The sequence below is a fragment of the Brassica napus genome, chromosome C2, assembly GCF_020379485.1.
Source record: "Brassica napus cultivar Da-Ae chromosome C2, Da-Ae, whole genome shotgun sequence".
Taxonomy (NCBI): Eukaryota; Viridiplantae; Streptophyta; class Magnoliopsida; order Brassicales; family Brassicaceae; genus Brassica; species Brassica napus.
The window spans coordinates 31895838-31913490 of record NC_063445.1 but is presented as its reverse complement, the minus strand read 5'-3'; the positions used below and the strand labels follow the sequence as shown (position 1 = coordinate 31913490).

Genomic DNA, 17653 nt, shown 5'->3' with positions numbered 1-17653 from the left:
CTAAAGCCTTGCATTGATTCGATTATGTCATCAATACGAGAGCCTTGCATCGAATTTGATTCAATTCTTCGATTCAAGAAGTCAGGTCTCTTAAGATTTAATCTGAATCTTTAGATTTGAGCTGAGTTACAGTTGATACGCTGCGCCAAAATGTCATATTGGTTCATATATATTCATGCCCCTCCCATATATCTAAGCTATTTTGGGGACCGAGTCACTCACTGTTAATCATGTTTAAAATATAATATATCAATTCTATGATTTGAATGTCAATCCAGAATAAGTGTAACTTATAAAAAGTTTAATCATTGAATTTTTTCTTGTTTAAATGACATGTATTAGATTAAAAAAACGTTTTAACTTTCAGAAAAAAAAAAGATTATAGAAAGCTAGAGAACATTAACAAATATATTTTATCATTTGAATTATTTACTTATATTACATTTCCAATAAACGCCAAAAATAATTTATAGGCATATATTAAATCAGTTGATATAGAACATGAGTTTTTCTGAGGGTGAAAAACAAAATAATAAAAATTTATCAAATTATATTATAATTTTAAAATAAGTAAAAAATAGTAATAATTACCAAAAAAGATTTTTTTTAAATATTGTTAACACCGTCAGCAAAACACTAAACTCTAAATCTTAAACCCTTGGGTAAAACCTAAACTCTTGGATAAATCATTAACTATAAATCATAAATATTAAACCGAAATCTTAAAAACACTAAATCCTAAATTCTTAATCCTAAACTTTGAACCCTTGGGTAAATCTTGAATCTTCTGGGATTTAGGATTTAGTGTTTTGCTTACATCGTTAACAATAGTAAAAAAACTTTGTTTTGGTAATTGTTACTTATTTTTATTTATTTTAAAATCATAATATAATTTGACAAATTTTTATTATTTTTTCTTTTTCTTTTAAACATGAATCTGAAATAATTAAATCCTTTTGGTTGGTGAACTCCTACGGGATGAACCCAAGAAAAATTCATAGAACAAATGAAAGTTAAGGCGCTAAGAAAGTTGAATGATATCAAACGCCTTGTTTTTGTGTTGAATGATATCAATCAGCAGGCCCGTTCCTCCCTTAAAGCAGGTAAAGCACAAGCTTTAGACCACATAATTTTTTAAAAAATATTAGGGCCACATTTTAAATTTTGTTTTCAAGCCTTTTTCATTTATTTGAGTTGATATTAATACCAAAACTGCATGATCGCTCGCTAGTACTTTGTTCATTCCTTCTTACGAGTTTCCATTTTCTAATATTTATAGCTACCAAAATGACATTAAGAAGAAATTTAAATTATTTAACAAACAAACAAAAACTCTTCCCAGCGTGACTTTTAAAAAACTTTGACCCTCTCGATGGACACACATAATTTTGTCTTTGAGACGATGTTTTAGAGGAGACGATGTTTTTCTATGAAGGCCACATTGTTTCAAATGTTTTAAGCCACCTAATTGTTTGGGACGGCGCTGTCAATCAGACCTAGTTTTCTATGTTGGTAGGTTAAAGAGCTAAAGTGTGGACATTCATCACTTCTGAAGCAAATGAGTAACATGAATCACAAGTAATGATGTTGCTGCTGTTGGCAATAGAGAATACTAAAAGCTGACATTGAGACATTAGGAGCTAAGGTAATGAGAATCGTCTTTCTACATAACAATCTTGAAAAATACATTTGTGAATCACAGACTTTTTTTTTTGGACAATGAATCACAGACACTCATGGCTTGTACAGTCTTGTCTTGTAACATTACAAGATTCTTAATAAGAAAATTGCTTTCTATTTATAGAATGTTTAATTATCCGTTTTTTATCGGATTTTTAACAGAAAACCCCCTTAACTAAGTTCTATTTGGATAGAAACCCCTCAATTAAGAATGTAACAGAAACACCCCTCAAGTCATGTATTTTAATAAATTGGCCCCTCCGTCTACTGTGTCGTTAAAAGTCATAGTTTGTCGTTAAGTACAAAACACTACGTTTTATTTAGTACGAAAACGTCACAGCTTTTTTCATCTCTGGTTCATCTCTTTCCAAAAATTCCCAAATCGATTCTAGGGTTCTTCTAAGTTCTCTCCAATCCTTCTAGCTAGATAAATGTTCACATTCATTGTACAAAAGCATTTTTTTGATATGAATAAATTCTTAAAAAAAAAAAAAATTCTCTCCAATATCTCTTCATTCTTCATCGTTCAGGTAAGTTAGATTACCTATATTTTTTTGATTTCGGTCTGTGAGATGATGATTAATTTGATGGAACCAGAAGAAGAAGCATGCAGACTTTCTTTTACAAAAAAAAGACTGAAACATCTTGACCAAGTGTGGCAAACACTTTAGTGAACAAGAAGGTCTCATTAAAGGTTGATATTGGAAGCACGTGATAGGCAGGTGCTCTGCATTAATAATTGAATCCTTTATAAAGTTTTCTCAATACAGAGAGAAGAACGACGAGATTCGGAGTCAACGTCATCGTCTTCTTCGTTGGAGTTTCAGAGAGATAGAGATAGAGACCAAGAGAGAGTAAATACAGTGAAGCTTGGTGAACTTTGGTCAAGCTATTATCTTTCGTTGTTGGTGATGTTCATAGAGAAGTTGTTGCTGTCTTTTTGGTGACATTAAGTCATTAGAATACACACGAACATGAAAATAGAGTTTAGACATGAAATTACAAAGTAGAGATGGTTCTATAATGACTTGAAAATTCCAAAAAGAGATGGTTCTACTATGACCTTAACCGAGTTTACATGAAACAGAAAAACAAAAACAAAAACTGAGATGGTTCTACTATGATCTTAACATAGTTTAAATTAAAAAAAAAAAACAGAGATGGTTCTACAAGCCGACTGCATCCATCCCCTCAGTTATTGCATCTCTCCCCACAGTTGTTGCATCCACTGTCTTCTGTTTCTTGGAAGGTCTTCCTGATCGTAGATTTTGTGGCTTAGGAACCGGGGGCAGCTTGCATTTACGTTTGTTATGACCAGGTTGGCGGCAATTACCACACGTCTACATAGAAAGAACACAAAAAATCAATCCCAGCCAAAGTGAACTGAGGAACAAACATTTGCTACAGGTCTAGTAGTGATTACCATGATAACATTTGCGTGAACAGAAGGAAATTCAGAGGGTGGTTTGGCTGGTTTAGGCGGATTTACTGGCTCCTTAGTGCAAGTTTGCCTGTTATGGTGGGCTTCTCCACAATTAGAACATTTCTGCAATTAAAAACTGCATCTTAAAACCATTACCAAACATCTAAAAAGAACCATTGTCAACTAAAACTTACCACTACTATCTTCTCATGTGCCTTTGCTGTTGGTTCAAGCAAGTTGTCTTGGGTTTGAGTATTCTCAGTTTCAGAAGCCTCGGTCTGAGTTGGATTACAGCTTCTTCCTTCGCTTGGATCACGGATTCTAGCATTGTGTTTCGGTCTTCCTGGCATGATCCTATCTGGAGGAGGCATTACAACTCCATCGCTATGTGTCTCCCACATCTCCATCCCATTCACAGGAAAAATCAGAGAGCTGTAACAAAGCTTCCACTTCTCAATAGAGTACCAATCTGAAACCAGAGACTCGGGTAGTCTTGTGTCTTTGTACTCAGCCCACATTGCAGACATTATATGACAACATGGAATGCCACTTATATCAAACGCCCTACAAGTGCAAGAAACATTTTCGCGAACATTGACCACATATTGGTTCCTTCCATGCTCAACCTCATAAACGCCTCTCCCATTTGAAAATGGATGACACCATTTTAGACTTTGCTTCCGCTTTTCTATGATAGCTAATGCCTTGGGTGTAATGAGACCAGTAGCTTTTTCAATCTCATTAATCTTGACAAGGTTGCTTGACATCACATGCCTTCTAATGTCCTCTAGCAATCCGATTATTGGTTTGCATCTTGCATCTTTCAAAATGGCGTTGTAGGACTCACTAATGTTGTTTTCAACGGCAGGTGACTTTGTAACATCACTGAAAAATGCTCTGCATTAAGACACAAAAATGTACTTAGGAACACAGCTACAAAAGCAAACAAAATATATAAAGATTCATACCTTGACCAGTTTGAGGTGACGCTTCTTTTCACTTCCTCATAAGCTTCAACTTTGACTGATTTCATCTTCTCTAAATTCCTGTCGAAAACATGCTTATTATAAGATCTTGCACACTTCCAGAAGAGCTTATGCAACTGATCTAATTGACCATGTCTTTTCTTCAAGTTTGCGAAAATATGTCTAGCACACATCTTGTGTTCTGCATATGGGAGCACATTCTTAATGGCATATATCAATCCTTTTTGATGATCAGAAGACAACGCTAGAGCATTTCCAAGCTCCAAACCCAAATCCTCTCGCAGCAATTCCATAAACCACTCCCAATATACCTTATTCTCCACTGGAACGATAGCCCAAGCAATGATATACATTTGATTGTTAGGATCTCTTCCCACAGCAGTAAGTAATTGTCCTTTCATGTGGCCTTTCAGAAACGTTCCATCTAAATGTATTATACGGCGGCAAGCACTCTTCCAACCAATCTTTTGCGCTTGAAAGCAAGTATAAAACTTCTCAAACACTCTCTCTTTTGTACCTAAAATAAATGTTGAACCAGGATTTGTCTTCTTCAATTCTTCAACATAATCATACATCCTTGTAAATTGCTCAGCATACTCATCACTTATAATGTGCAACATTATTTGCCTTGCACTCTGACATTTAGTCTTAGTAACCCGAAGACCTTTGAGTGCCAGTCTCTGCATTATATGCTCAGCTTTCAGTTTCAGATTAGTCCTAAACTCGTTCAGAAAATCAGCAGCTATCTTGGGAGCAGTGTAAAGCTTGACAACTCCACTAGGATAACAACTATGGTTTCCTATGTAAGATCTGACCACCATATTATCAGACTTACTATTGATTGAAGCATACAATCTCCATTGACAGTTCTCAGCCACACAAACCACTGCTACTTTCTTCCTTTCGGATCTCTGAAACTGGATGTTAACCTTCTCTTTCACTGCATATTTCTCTATTGTCTCTCTGCACTTTTCCTTTGAAACAAATGTTTGCCCCACAAAAAACTCAATCTTACCGCCTTCATCATCAGAATCATCACTATCAACATAATCATCTTTGTAAAAATCTGCCCATTCACCATCACTCTCTGGTTCTTCTTCTTCTTCATCTCCTCCAACGAGAACATCATCTAAGAAGGGATCATCAGCCCTTACAACATATAGATTCATGCTTTCCAGCTCAGATGAGAAGGTTAACATCTCCGCAACATCAATATCAGAGCATAAATCCTTCTTGTTCTGATCAACAACACCAGATGGGAAGTATGAGAGCTTACTCATATTCTCTGGAAATCCACCACTCGACAACATATCTAACAACATCTTCAAATTTGGGTTTTCAAAATCAACTTTGAGCATCTTGTTTCCCCACCATTATACGATCCATCAGCTGCCCAATATCCTCCAGCATGTAACCGGATGTAAAGTGTCCTGTGAAGAATGAAGAACCGATTTTTGTTAACACAAGTCGAAACCAAACTCAAAATTAAGAACACAAATAGTTACCTCGTCATCTAAGAAGCTCCTGTCACACTCAATCTATCTCTCTCACACTCTCTCTGTCTCTGTCTCTCTCTCACTCACGTTTTCTGTTTCGAAATAAGCAATGCTCTGAAACTAAAAAACCACAAACTTGAAACTTAACCACAAACCACGAAATCTGTCTCTGAATCTTCTGATATCTCTCAATCTGTGTCGAGAAAGCCCATAAACCATATATTAGATGATTCTGAGGATTGTGTTCTTCATCTCTAAAAAATTAGGGTTTAATGGTTTGGTTTTTAATTGGACCTAATAAAAATAAAACAGATACCGTGCCATTCAAGAGAGATGCTTGTCGTTTTTCTCTATAATTCATGTTGTTTTCTTGTAATAAATGAAACACAACGTTTTATACGTAACGACAAACTATGACTTTTAACGACACAGTTGACGGAGGGGCCAAATTATTAAAATACATAACTTGAGAGGTTTTTCTGTTACATTCTTAATTGAGGGGTTTTTGTCAGAATAAAACTTACTTGAAGGGTTTTTATGTTAAAAATCATTTTTTATCCAATTATAAAAAGGAAAGGTGAAATCATATTCACATGACTTTTCTAATATCTCCTCACATTGGAGTGTAACTCAATATACCCCTATTGAAAAAAAACTATTCTCCTCATCCCTCCTTTTTTCTCACTGCCCTTCTCTCTTTATGATTCCCAAACTAGCCTTCTAATTTTTTATTATAAATCTGACACCTCATTAACCATGAATCAAATTTATATCAAAAATCAGTTGGGTCCCACGATAAACTTTAACCAGAAACCTCATTTTTGTCTTCTTCAACGTGACCTCCTTTTTTTTCTCAGTTCTTAATGTGACATTTTTCTTTTTGTTAACCGAAACTTTATACAACATTTAATATATGTTCATTTTTATGAAATTTGTTATAAAATAGCTTTAAATTTCAAAATATATTAAAATAATGTAAATAATAAAAGATTTGCTGAGAATTTCAGAAGATTGAAAACAAGTTTTAAAGCTGTTTTTTTATAGATTTATTATATCTGTTTAAAAAAAATATCTAGAATATCTTTAAAATGAATTGTTCATCTTGGGTAATGTACATAATGTAAGATTTACTGAGAATTTCAAAAAATTGAAAACGAGTTTTGAAACTATTTTTCTGGGTTGTAGATTTATTATATATGTTTTCAAAAATTATCTAGAATATCATTAAAATGAATTGTACATCTTGGGTTATGTAAATAATGTAAGATTTACTAATAATTTTGGAAGATTGAAACGAGTTTTAAAATTATTTTTTTTTGGGTTTTAGATTTATTATATCCGTTTTAAAAAAAATTATCTAAAATATCATTAAAATGAATTGTACATCTTGGGAAATGTAAATAATGTAAGATTTATTGAGAATTTTGGAAGATTGAAAACGAGTTTGAAACTATTTTTTCTGGGTTTTAGATTTATTATATCTGTTTTTTTTTAAAATAAATTTATCTAGAATATCATTAAAATGAACTGTACATCTTAGGTAATGTAAATAGTGTAAGATTTACTAAAAATTTTGGAAGACTGAAAATGAGTTTTAAAACTGTTTTTTTTTTGGGTTTTAGATTTATTATATCCGTGTTTTAATAAAAAAATTATATAGAATATCATTAAAATGAACTGTAAATCTTGGATAACGTAAATAATTTAAGATTTACTAAGAATTTCAAAAGAATTAAAACAAGTTTTAAAATTTTGTTTTCTGGGTTTTAGGTTTATTATGTTCATTTTTACAGAAATTTAATTGGAGTATAATTAAAATGAAATGTATATCTTAGATAATGTAAATAACTTAAGATTTAATGAAAATTTTGAGACATTGAAAATTATTTTAAAAACTGTGTTTGTGGGGTTTGGTTTATTTTACTTCATTTTGAAGTATAGTAGGACTTTAATATGGTCATAGAAAAATAGTAGTGGTTTAATCCGAACAACATCGTTCTAAAAACAATGACTAGGTCGTAAATGTGAAAAGAATTAGGTACTACTTAGACAACTTGTATTACTATGGAAAAACATTTTTATTAGAACTATTAGTTCTACTACGTTGAAAAATTATCGGACTATTAGGATTACTGGTTTTATTTTATGTAATTTGGACTACTAGGATTACTAGGTTTATTATGTGTAATTCGAAATACTAGGATTACTTGGTTTTATTATGTGTAATTTGAAACTCCTATATATTGCAAGTAGTGCGTGTATTTAACATATAGAATCCATATATTATCTATTAGTAGACTATGTATATAGTACATAAGACTATTAAAACTATTTAGATGATTATTTTCTATAGTTTTAGGAATATATTTCATTTTCCCAAAATGATTCTTTAACTTTCATGGTTATTGTGTGAATCATAAGGCTATTGTAAAAAAAACTATAAAAATACTTATTTCTATTAAATTGGTTATGTAATACTCTTCCTTAATAACATTCATTATATAAAAACATTGGTTTTACTACCAAATATTCTATCCCGACATGGTTTTACTAATAAAACTTAAAATTTGCTAAAGTATTACTAAGTGTAAGGTAGTATTACTATTACCTTGAAAATTACCAAGAATTACTAAGTGTAATTAAAATATTAAATTTATGTATATAAAGGCTTCACGTTTTACATAAGTATTTTTTTTTTTGTCAAAGACATGAATACTTTTAAAATTATTATTTTAACATGTGTTATGCATGCACTTTTTACATGAGTAATTTTCAAATTATCATTTTAACATATGCTATGCATATACATTTTATATGAGTACTTTTTATATACCTGAGCGAAACAAAATGAATTTTATGAAACATAAAACATTTTTAAAATCTAAAATAAGAAGATAAATGGTTTTAACACTTTTTAATTATTTATAAATGATGGAATGTGTAATGTGACATATTACCTTACTTAATATTTACTGACAAACAAAATGTGTTTGTAGAAGGAAAAAAAAGACTTAAACTTTAATCATACATTTTATAAAAACAATTTAATATGAGCATTTTTTTTTCACATGAAACATGCTCAAACAATGGGAATTAATAAAAGATGAAAGGAGAATGTGTCACAAAAGATAATGAAAACTACACTAATCAAAATTGAGTGTATAATTAAATATTAACATATATTTAAATAAAATAAATAAATAAACATAATATTAAAATATTTTTCTATATTTAATCTGATCTGATTAAAAAACTGTATGTGTTCATTTAGTAGCTACAGTTTCGACAACTCGCCTCCCTGTTTTAAAGACATCAGAAGATCCAATACCAATACTCTCACAACGCTCAAAGAATTGCTTCAGGACCTTCCTCTCTTCTCGAAGATTTTTTTTTTTCCTCTGGAAAATGGTGCAAGTTATCTTGATCGGCTTCTCTGTCGTCCAGAACACACGGCCTCTCCTTTCTCTGTTCTCCTTATCAGCACGCTTCCGCTGCTCTCTTTGCATCTTGAGCATCGTTTTATCATCGCAAAGGTCATTATGATCAGCACTATAATCACTGCGTGAAGCAACAATCCTTTCTCGTCGGCGTTCCTGGTGATAAAAAGATGTACCAGCCACAAAATTGAGATATATGAAAGAAAAAAACAGAACAAATAAATATACGAACCACTAGCATACCTTCTCCACGTGCATTTGACAAATTAGGGGAGGGCCTGATCCTCGGTCATTGTACCACTAGCATATCTTTTTCTCTGCAGAAAAACACACACAAAACGTTCCTAAGAAAAATAAATTTACCAAACAGTTCAAAGACAACCCTAGTTAACAACACCAGTAAGAAACTAGCCAGAGCAAATTGATTCTGAAGACACTTACCTTGGTAACAGAGACAAACACTGAGAATGCAAAACCTTTGCAGTATTATTGATGCCTACTTTTTTGGCCCTTCATTTCATGTACAAGACGTTACAACCACAACAACTCAATCACTCCAAATGCAAACCGCATAGCAACATCAATTAAGCTTTACCACGAAGTCAAGTAGACAAACTAAACACCCCAAAATCAATTCACGATCAACAAAACCAAAACAACACAAAGTACTACACACCCGATTCACACAATAGACCATTTATCCTAATTCGTAACCCCTTTCTGTCCCAATTCCGTTTCTACCATAACCCCAACCCCATTTGGGTTAGTCTCCAATTTTTTAGCAATTCGCTTTCTACAGACATAACCCGATTTCACCATACTCACTTACAAGTTTTCCCCACCAACTAACAAAAAAGGACAACGACCAAGATAAACGAAAAGGGGAGGTATGGAGATTTGACAACACGCTTACCATGATAAACGAATGAATGAAGAACACGAAGACGCTCGATTCGTCTGGATTGTGAACGAGCCGAAGATGGAAGAAGCAGAGAAATCGAATCTAGGGTTTGTTGTTTCCCTTTTCTGTTTGAGACGGAGAGAGCCATTCAGAGGGTTTCGCAACCAAGAGAGAATTAGGGTTCGGATCCGGGTCGTAACCCTTTAGGTTTGAGTGGACCGGGTCGATTTGGTTGGATATGGTAATAAGTTCATTTTCATTTAGGGTCTTTTCGACTTTACCCACTTTTTGCATTAAAAAAAAATTCAAAAAGAAATTATTATATATTATTTTTAATAACAGGGACATATGAGAATTTTTCAAGAGGCCTTGGGGCATATTGAGTTAAAGTCCCCTCACATTAGATACCCACAACCTCGGCGAGTTCTATGTTAGATCGACCAAACCAAACCACAGTTTATGTTTCAGGAAGAAGAACAAAGAAACAGAGGAGAAAAGGAGACGACAAACAAGTAAAACAAAAAAAAGCCGTCCATCTTTCTTTTCTTCTCGTACGTTTTAGTCAAAATGAGTTTGAGTAAGCTTCAACGCGTCATCGGAGCCGACAAAGATGAGGCAAGAGTAGGTTTAGCCAAAGTCGGAGGTCGAAGCAGTTCTTTAACGAAACTAGAAGTAGCCATCGTCAAAGCAACAGCCAACACGACACGACGACAACCCATCGGATGAGAAATACGTACGTCAGAGAGATCATAAGCCTAACATCTTACTCACGCAACTACGTAAGCGCTTGTGTGTTGATTCTTTCGAGACGTCTCAACCAAGACCAATAACTGGTCTGTTGCTCTCAAAACCTTGATTTTGATCCAGAGGTTGTTATCGCAAGGCGACCGAGCCTACGAGAAAGAGATCTTCTTCACGACCAGGCGTTGAACTAGGTTTTTTAACTTGTCTGACTTCAAAGACGCAAACCGGTCTGATTCGTGGGACTACTCTGCTTTTGTTAGGAAGTATGCTCTGTGTCTGGATGAACGGCTTGATTTTCGGATGCAAAGGAGAGGGAAGCACGGTGGTGATAATGATGATTCTGGTGAGGAAGATAGAAGATCATCGAGAGACCAATACCAAAACTCGGTCGAGAGCTCTTCTGGTGAAGTCTAAACCGGTCACAGAGATGAAAATAGAGAAAATCTTTACCAGAGTTCAACTTTTGCAAAAGCTTCTTGATCGGTTCTTGGCTTGTCATCCAACATGTAATACCTTAATTAACTACTTTCAGTTAACTTGTCTTTTACTTGCATGTCAAGGCTCTTTTACCACCACTCTCAACTTTCTTGACTAACAAGTTAGGTCTTTAAGGTTTTTATCCTAATTTCAACTTTCTAGGCTTACAACTTCAGCAGGTAATGCGAAGAACAACAGGGTGGTGATTGTGGCTCGGACCCTATAGTCAAAGAGAGTTTTCAGATATATTACATCATAACATAGATCATGGGAGTGTTGATAGATCGATTCATGGAACTAGACATTCATGATTCCATCAAAGTCTATGAAATCTTCAGTAAAGTTTCTTAACAGTTGGACAAGTTAGATCCATTTTACGGGTGGTTATTAGTGTATATATATAGCCGGTTTAGGTTGGTTTAGTATAGAATTATACCGATGGTTAAGTCTCTTTTAGCTTAAACCATTTTATATATATTGAACCCAATGTACATTTTACATGATTAAGAAATCATATTCACATTAATCAATATGGTATCAGAGCCATCAACGACTTCTCCTTCTTCGATTCAAGATTCTTGAGCTCTTTTCATGGTGTATAATCTCTATCGATGTCGCTTAGCTTCCGGAATTTTCGAATCTTAGCTGATTTCTTCGATCTTCTCGCTTCCATCATCAATTTTACTTTCTGATTCATCATTTTCCTTGTTTTCACTGATTCTCTCCGATTCTTGGTGATATCTCACTTCGCACTTTTCTTGAGCTCTGTTCTCTTCTCCGATGGCGTCTTCGCAATCGATTCCATGATTTCAAGATCATTACGAGAATCCCCACTTCCTCCATAGCTACGATCATGCTGGTTCGGTCCTCGTCTCCGATCGTATTTCTTCCGGTGCAGAGTTTCATTCGTGGCGTCGCTCCGTTCGAATGGCTTTGAATGTGCACAACAAGCTCGTATTTATTGACGGTACGATTCCTAAACTGCCTGAGACTCATCGTGATGCTGGATCTTGGTCAAGATGCAGTGATATGGTTTCAACTTGGCTAATGAACTCAATTTCTAAAAAAATTCTTCAGAGTTTGTTGTTTATGTTCACTGCTGAATCGATCTGGAAGAATTTGCTAGCTCGTTTCAAGCAAGATGATGCTCCTAGAGTGTATGAGATTGAGCAACGCCTAGGTAGTATCCAACAAGGATCGATGGATGAAACAACATACTACACTGAGTTGATTACGCTATGTAAGGAGTACAAGAACTATGTGGAGATCCCAGTCTTCACTTGTGGTAAATTCGAGTGTAATGCTGCTCAATCTTGGGAGTCTCTGCAGAAACGTAGTCTAGTTACAAAGTTCCTAATGGGACTCAATGAGTCTTTTGAGTCCAGCCGGCGACAGATCTTGATGCTGAAACCTCTCCCGAATATTGAAGATGTGTTTAATCTCATTACTCAAGATGAGAGATAGAGAGTTGTGAAGCCATCTTCGAAGGTTGATAATGTGATCTTTCAGGCTTCTGGACTAGATGTTCCTTCTACTTTCACTGGATCTATTGATAATCCGGTACTTGCTGCTCACCTTCACAACAACTATCGTTAGAAGCAACACCCTGTGTGTACCTATAGTGGCCAGTTTGGACATATTGCTCAGAAATGTTTCAAACTTCACGGCTACCCTTCAGGACACCGGGTTCATGATAGTTCTGGTCAGCAAAAGGGCTCAGCTCAGGTGTCGACTACACATAACAGTCATTACAATAATCAACGTTCCATGCAGTCTCAGCCTCAACAGCCATATATATAGAACAATACGGTGGCTAATGTTGCCAGCTCCAATTCATGATTTGGTCCAGTTAACCTTGATCTTAGTTTCATGAACGTGGATCAAGTTAATAATCTCATTCAAACTTCAATGTCAAGTTCGTACTTCTGCGTCTGTTACTCAAGTTCATCGTGCTTCTATAACTGATGCTGGTTACATGTATCCTCAATCCTCAACTGGTATAATCCATTGTCATTCTACAAACTTACGATATGAACACCAAACTTTAACATTTCATCACCAATGCCTTTCCACTTTCTACAACTCTCTTCCTAGTGGTTCTTGGATTATTGACAATGGAGCCACTACGCATGTGTGTTTTGACTTGACACGGTTTAATGATCTCTCTCCAATGGTTGGTGTAACAGTCTCATTACTGTTAGACCCAATTTCGGTCAGTATGTAAATAGGCCACGATCGATCAACTAAATGGGCCTCAAAGAGTTAAAGCCCGCAGTGAGCACTCGAGCTCCAAATGGAGACTTCAAAGATCCAGAGATCGCGGAACGATTGCTGAGATCGCGGAACGATTGCTGAGATCGCGGAGCAGTTGCGAATATCACGAGAGCGGCATGCTATAAGAGGAGGTGGACGCATAAGGAAGAAGACACGTTGAAAACCCTAGAGAGAGCTACACACACACTTTGATCTTGTTTTCATCGATCTTTAGATCTTTTCCTTGAACGATCTCATTGTAACATTCGATCTTGTTTTACTCATTGTATTCAACCTCATTCATCAATAAAAAGCCCATTTTTGCCTACCGGAAACTGATTATATTGTTGAGTTCTAAAGATATCGTTGCCTACATCATTTATCTTCTCCTGATTAAACTTCCGATCACTATCAAATTCTTAGTGTGGATTTTATGATCTACATTTTGGCGCCGACTGTGGGGAAGATAAACGAAAAACATCTTTGCTAAAGAAACCGATCTAAGTTTCCTAAGCGCGACTATGGATCCCAATCAAACTATCGGAACCACGCCATCAGGAATCGACAATGTCAATCCTGCCAGATCCGACTCGAGAACCGACACCTTACCTGTAGGACCAACAGGCGCCAATGGGACGACTGGAACGACCCATACGCAACAAATCCCTCCAATCGGAACCTCGAACCATGAGCAATCATCAGTCCACGATCGATCCTCGCCACCAGATCGAACCGGAGCTCGAGTCTGGAATCGCCCCGAAGAAAGACAGGCCGATGACGACCTAATCCGACCTCAATCTTCTAGACCTATATCTCCGACCCCGCTTGTAACACCCCCGAACCTTCCTAGGCATAGGTCAACCCACCGGCCAACAATCAAACAAGAACATGACCGACGGACGACCCACACCAAGGGTTAGAGATGAAAGGCCAACCGGCCAGCCAACAATCAAACAAGAACATGACTGACCGTCCAACCCAACACCATGGTCCGGAAGCGCTACGTGACGGGTTAGGGACGATCCGGCCAGAGTCACAAAATTTACTCCACGACCTCGACCAGTTCGTCCACTAACACGTCCCGCTGCGTCAAGGCACAAGGCTTGGCAACCCGTACCTAGAGTTAGCATTTTCCGTTAGATAGAGGCCTAAGACTTTTGAACCCGTACCACGACCTAACGTTGTGTTAGACCGGACTAGTCAAATATCAGAGTACTCATGAAGCGCATATAAAACAATTACTTTTATTGATTTAAGAAATATTCATACATTGAATAATTCAAGACTGGGCCCGGCCTAATGCCAAATCGAGTCAACATAACACAATTCACAATACCGTTTACAAAAGGCATGAAAATCTACACCGGCGGTCCTAACGTCCAGCACCATGCTATCCAATCATCCTTACCTAAAGCGACCTGCAAAAAGGACAACGGAGTTGGATGAGTAATCTAGTATTACTCAGTGAGCTGGCGGCCTCTACCCGCAACCTAGACTCTAACCCAGACAACCCAAAATAACAATCAATCTAGCCCTAGCATGCAATATAAGCTAAGGCTAAGCAAACCGTTACTAAGTTAGACTTGGCCTCCTGCCATAATCTAACTTCAAGTAACGGGAACCTGCATTTAAACAAGTCAACAACCAATCCCTAGTTAACCATATATACGCTTGAGTTCAGTACTCATGTAGTGTTAGACACTTAGACTATACAAGTATCATGAGCCGGTCGACCAACAATCAAACAAGAACATGATCGGCCAACCAATGATACCGCATAGCTTTAATATCCACCACCCTTCACAAGCAATCCCTCAAACACATACAGGCCAACGTCAGGCCTACACTAACAAAATACACACAAGCCTAATCCGGTACCTAAACCAGACTTAGGACTTAATGTCAGAACCTGCAAGCAAACAATCAACAACCAAACACAATCACAATAATAACAAGATAGTAACTACCAATGACTCGATCTTACTCGTAACACCGTATATCGGTGCTACATTAACTCGAGGGTTCCATAACCCTCTACGACACACTAACACAACACTCTAACCTGGGCCCTGGTGACTTCGTGTTCCTCCTCTCTATCGGCAATATCCTATCTCCCTACCACAAAGGCCAAAAGAAGGAACTTTCAACCGACCGCGGCCCACAGTCCTTCGGGTCACCGCGCGACAGCCCACAGTCCTTCGGGTCACTGCCACATTACACCGTCGTGTAATCACTCAGCCATAGGCCATGACCCCGTCTATCTGAGTCTTCCCGATCCAGCGAATAAGGGGTTTCCTTGAACCCGCTGAATACGAGGGCGAGGAAACACTAGTCCACCCCAAAACATGCCTAGCATGGGCGGGTTTCGCACCTGCTGTCGGCATAACACACACTCGACACAATTATCCCTAGGAAAGACCTAAGGGACAAGACTCCAACCCAAAACTAAACAACTCAACCAGTTAGTCACTCCCTTACCAAGAGATGACTAACCTCAATCAACAAGATTAATTAAACGAGCAAGCATTTAATTAAATCTACTCAATCAATCTACTCAATCAAACCGTTACCCAGATAGTTCGGCCTCCTGCTACGACACTATCTTTAAAGATAACGGGAACCTGCACTCAATCATATCAACACGCAAGAATAGAAAACATGATGCATCCTAGCCCTAGTCCTAGTCAGGTTATCAACTCAGTCTTAATTCCATTCATCTCAGCTTAGCCCTTGCTAAACTGAGTCCAGTTCCATAAATAAATAACCCTAAGGACTCTACCATTCAATAGAGTGATCATTCCAATCTATATGCTACTCGATCTACCCTAAATTCCAAATGGAATTCACACAAAACCAACTCACAGTGTTCTAGGCGAGAAGTAACTGGTTGATCGGAGAGGACTTGGCCAAAACCCAAGGGACGACTTGACTGGACTGGACTGAACTGATCTCGACTTGGACAGAACCTCGGCTTCACCATGAAGAAACTGACAGGCCTCGACAAACTGATCTGGACTCGGACAGAACCTCCTTTAGCTTCTGGACAGTTCTTCGGACTTCCCGGCGGAGTATCGAGCAGAACTTCGACTGATCTGAACCCGTAGAACTGAACTAACTCCGGACAGCATCTCCACTTGATCATCAAAGGAACTGAGTGCCCTGGACGAATTCAGTTGGACAGAACCGTCCCTAGGCGCTGACTCGAAATCAGTAGAGAACTGACCTCGAAAACTCTCTAAAATTCTCGAAATAGCTCGGAATCACTTCCTTTCTTTTTCTACTTCTCTCTCACGTTTTTAACTTGGTTTGGACAGGTCTGGATGTGAAGAAATGAGCTGGGGTCGTGGGGTATTTATAGGAGACACCAGCCAATCAGCTTCAGGTTGGTGGCAGCCCGTGTGTCGCTTCGCATGGCTCCGGACGCATGCGCGGCGGCACCTCGTGCTCCACATGTCAGGCTGCATGTCCAGGACACATGCAGGACGCCACCACTCCTCCCACATGTCAGGATGCATGCCTGGAGTGCATGCAAGAAGCCACACCAGTACACACATGTCGATCAGCATGCTTCGGTTGCATGCGCGGAGACACCTCGTGCTTGGTCGATCCACCTCGTGCTTCTACATGTCAGGCTGCATGTACAGCTTCCATGCACGGCGACACCTCGAGCTTCTGGAGACACTCAGCTTGTTAGATGCTTGACACCACGTTCTGAACCCATGCAACGAGCCACCTCGAGCTTCTCGGTCGGTTTACGCGATTTTTTACCCTTCCGGCAAATTTCTGACCCGTGATCAATCCCGAATATTTTTCCGCTCCCGTTCTGATGCTCTAAATATTTTTAATAGACTCCAGATGAATTCTGATATCCTGTAAAAATATTTCCCGAGCCTCCGGCTTCCTCGAAGAATTCCATAATACCGAAATTAGGGTTTTCGCCCAATTTCAGGTTTTCCCGTCGTGCTTCGATCCCGTCGTGCTTGCTTCCCGTCGTGCTTAATTCCCGTCCTGCTTCCAACTTATGATGTCTCCAGAATAATATTTTACTGATATGAAGATTTTCCGAGAAAACTTCGTGATGAAGAAACGTCGGTCTTCAAAAACGTCGAGCTTCTAAACCGTCGTGCTTCCAAAATTGTTATGCTTCCAAAACGTCCGTCTGATCAATCTAAGACATCTTCTAACTATGGTCGAGCAACTTATTCGACTCATAGTTCACCCATGATCACTTCTTCGACCACCTCGTTCTTCGAAAT

At 37.5% G+C, this 17653-nt stretch overlaps 2 protein-coding genes across 6 annotated transcripts; one reads left to right on the top strand and one right to left on the bottom strand.

Annotated features, from left to right (window-relative positions):
- Window positions 1–1424: 1424 nt before the first annotated feature.
- LOC106426549 lies at window positions 1425–11395 on the bottom strand. 5 transcript variants are annotated; one of them, XM_048747643.1, is made up of 4 exons: window positions 9936–11395; window positions 9464–9637; window positions 9266–9339; window positions 1425–9178 (listed from the first exon to the last, which is right to left on the bottom strand). In XM_048747643.1, the coding sequence occupies exon 4, from the start codon at window positions 5445–5447 to the stop codon at window positions 3927–3929; it is 1521 nt and encodes a 506-aa protein (XP_048603600.1). In that variant the 5' UTR covers window positions 5448–9178; window positions 9266–9339; window positions 9464–9637; window positions 9936–11395; the 3' UTR covers window positions 1425–3926. The 5 variants fall into 5 exon arrangements, with proteins under 5 accessions (XP_048603600.1, XP_048603598.1, XP_048603599.1 ...); XM_048747641.1 differs by having other exon boundaries at window positions 9464–9532; window positions 9936–11387; XM_048747642.1 differs by lacking the exon at window positions 9464–9637 and having other exon boundaries at window positions 9936–11382.
- A 676-nt stretch (window positions 11396–12071) lies between these two features.
- On the top strand, window positions 12072–12608 carry LOC106426532. Its single transcript, XM_013867248.1, has 2 exons — window positions 12072–12176; window positions 12222–12608. Exons 1-2 carry the CDS (start codon window positions 12072–12074, stop codon window positions 12606–12608), a joined length of 492 nt encoding a protein of 163 aa, XP_013722702.1.
- The last annotated feature ends 5045 nt before the right edge of the window (window positions 12609–17653 follow it).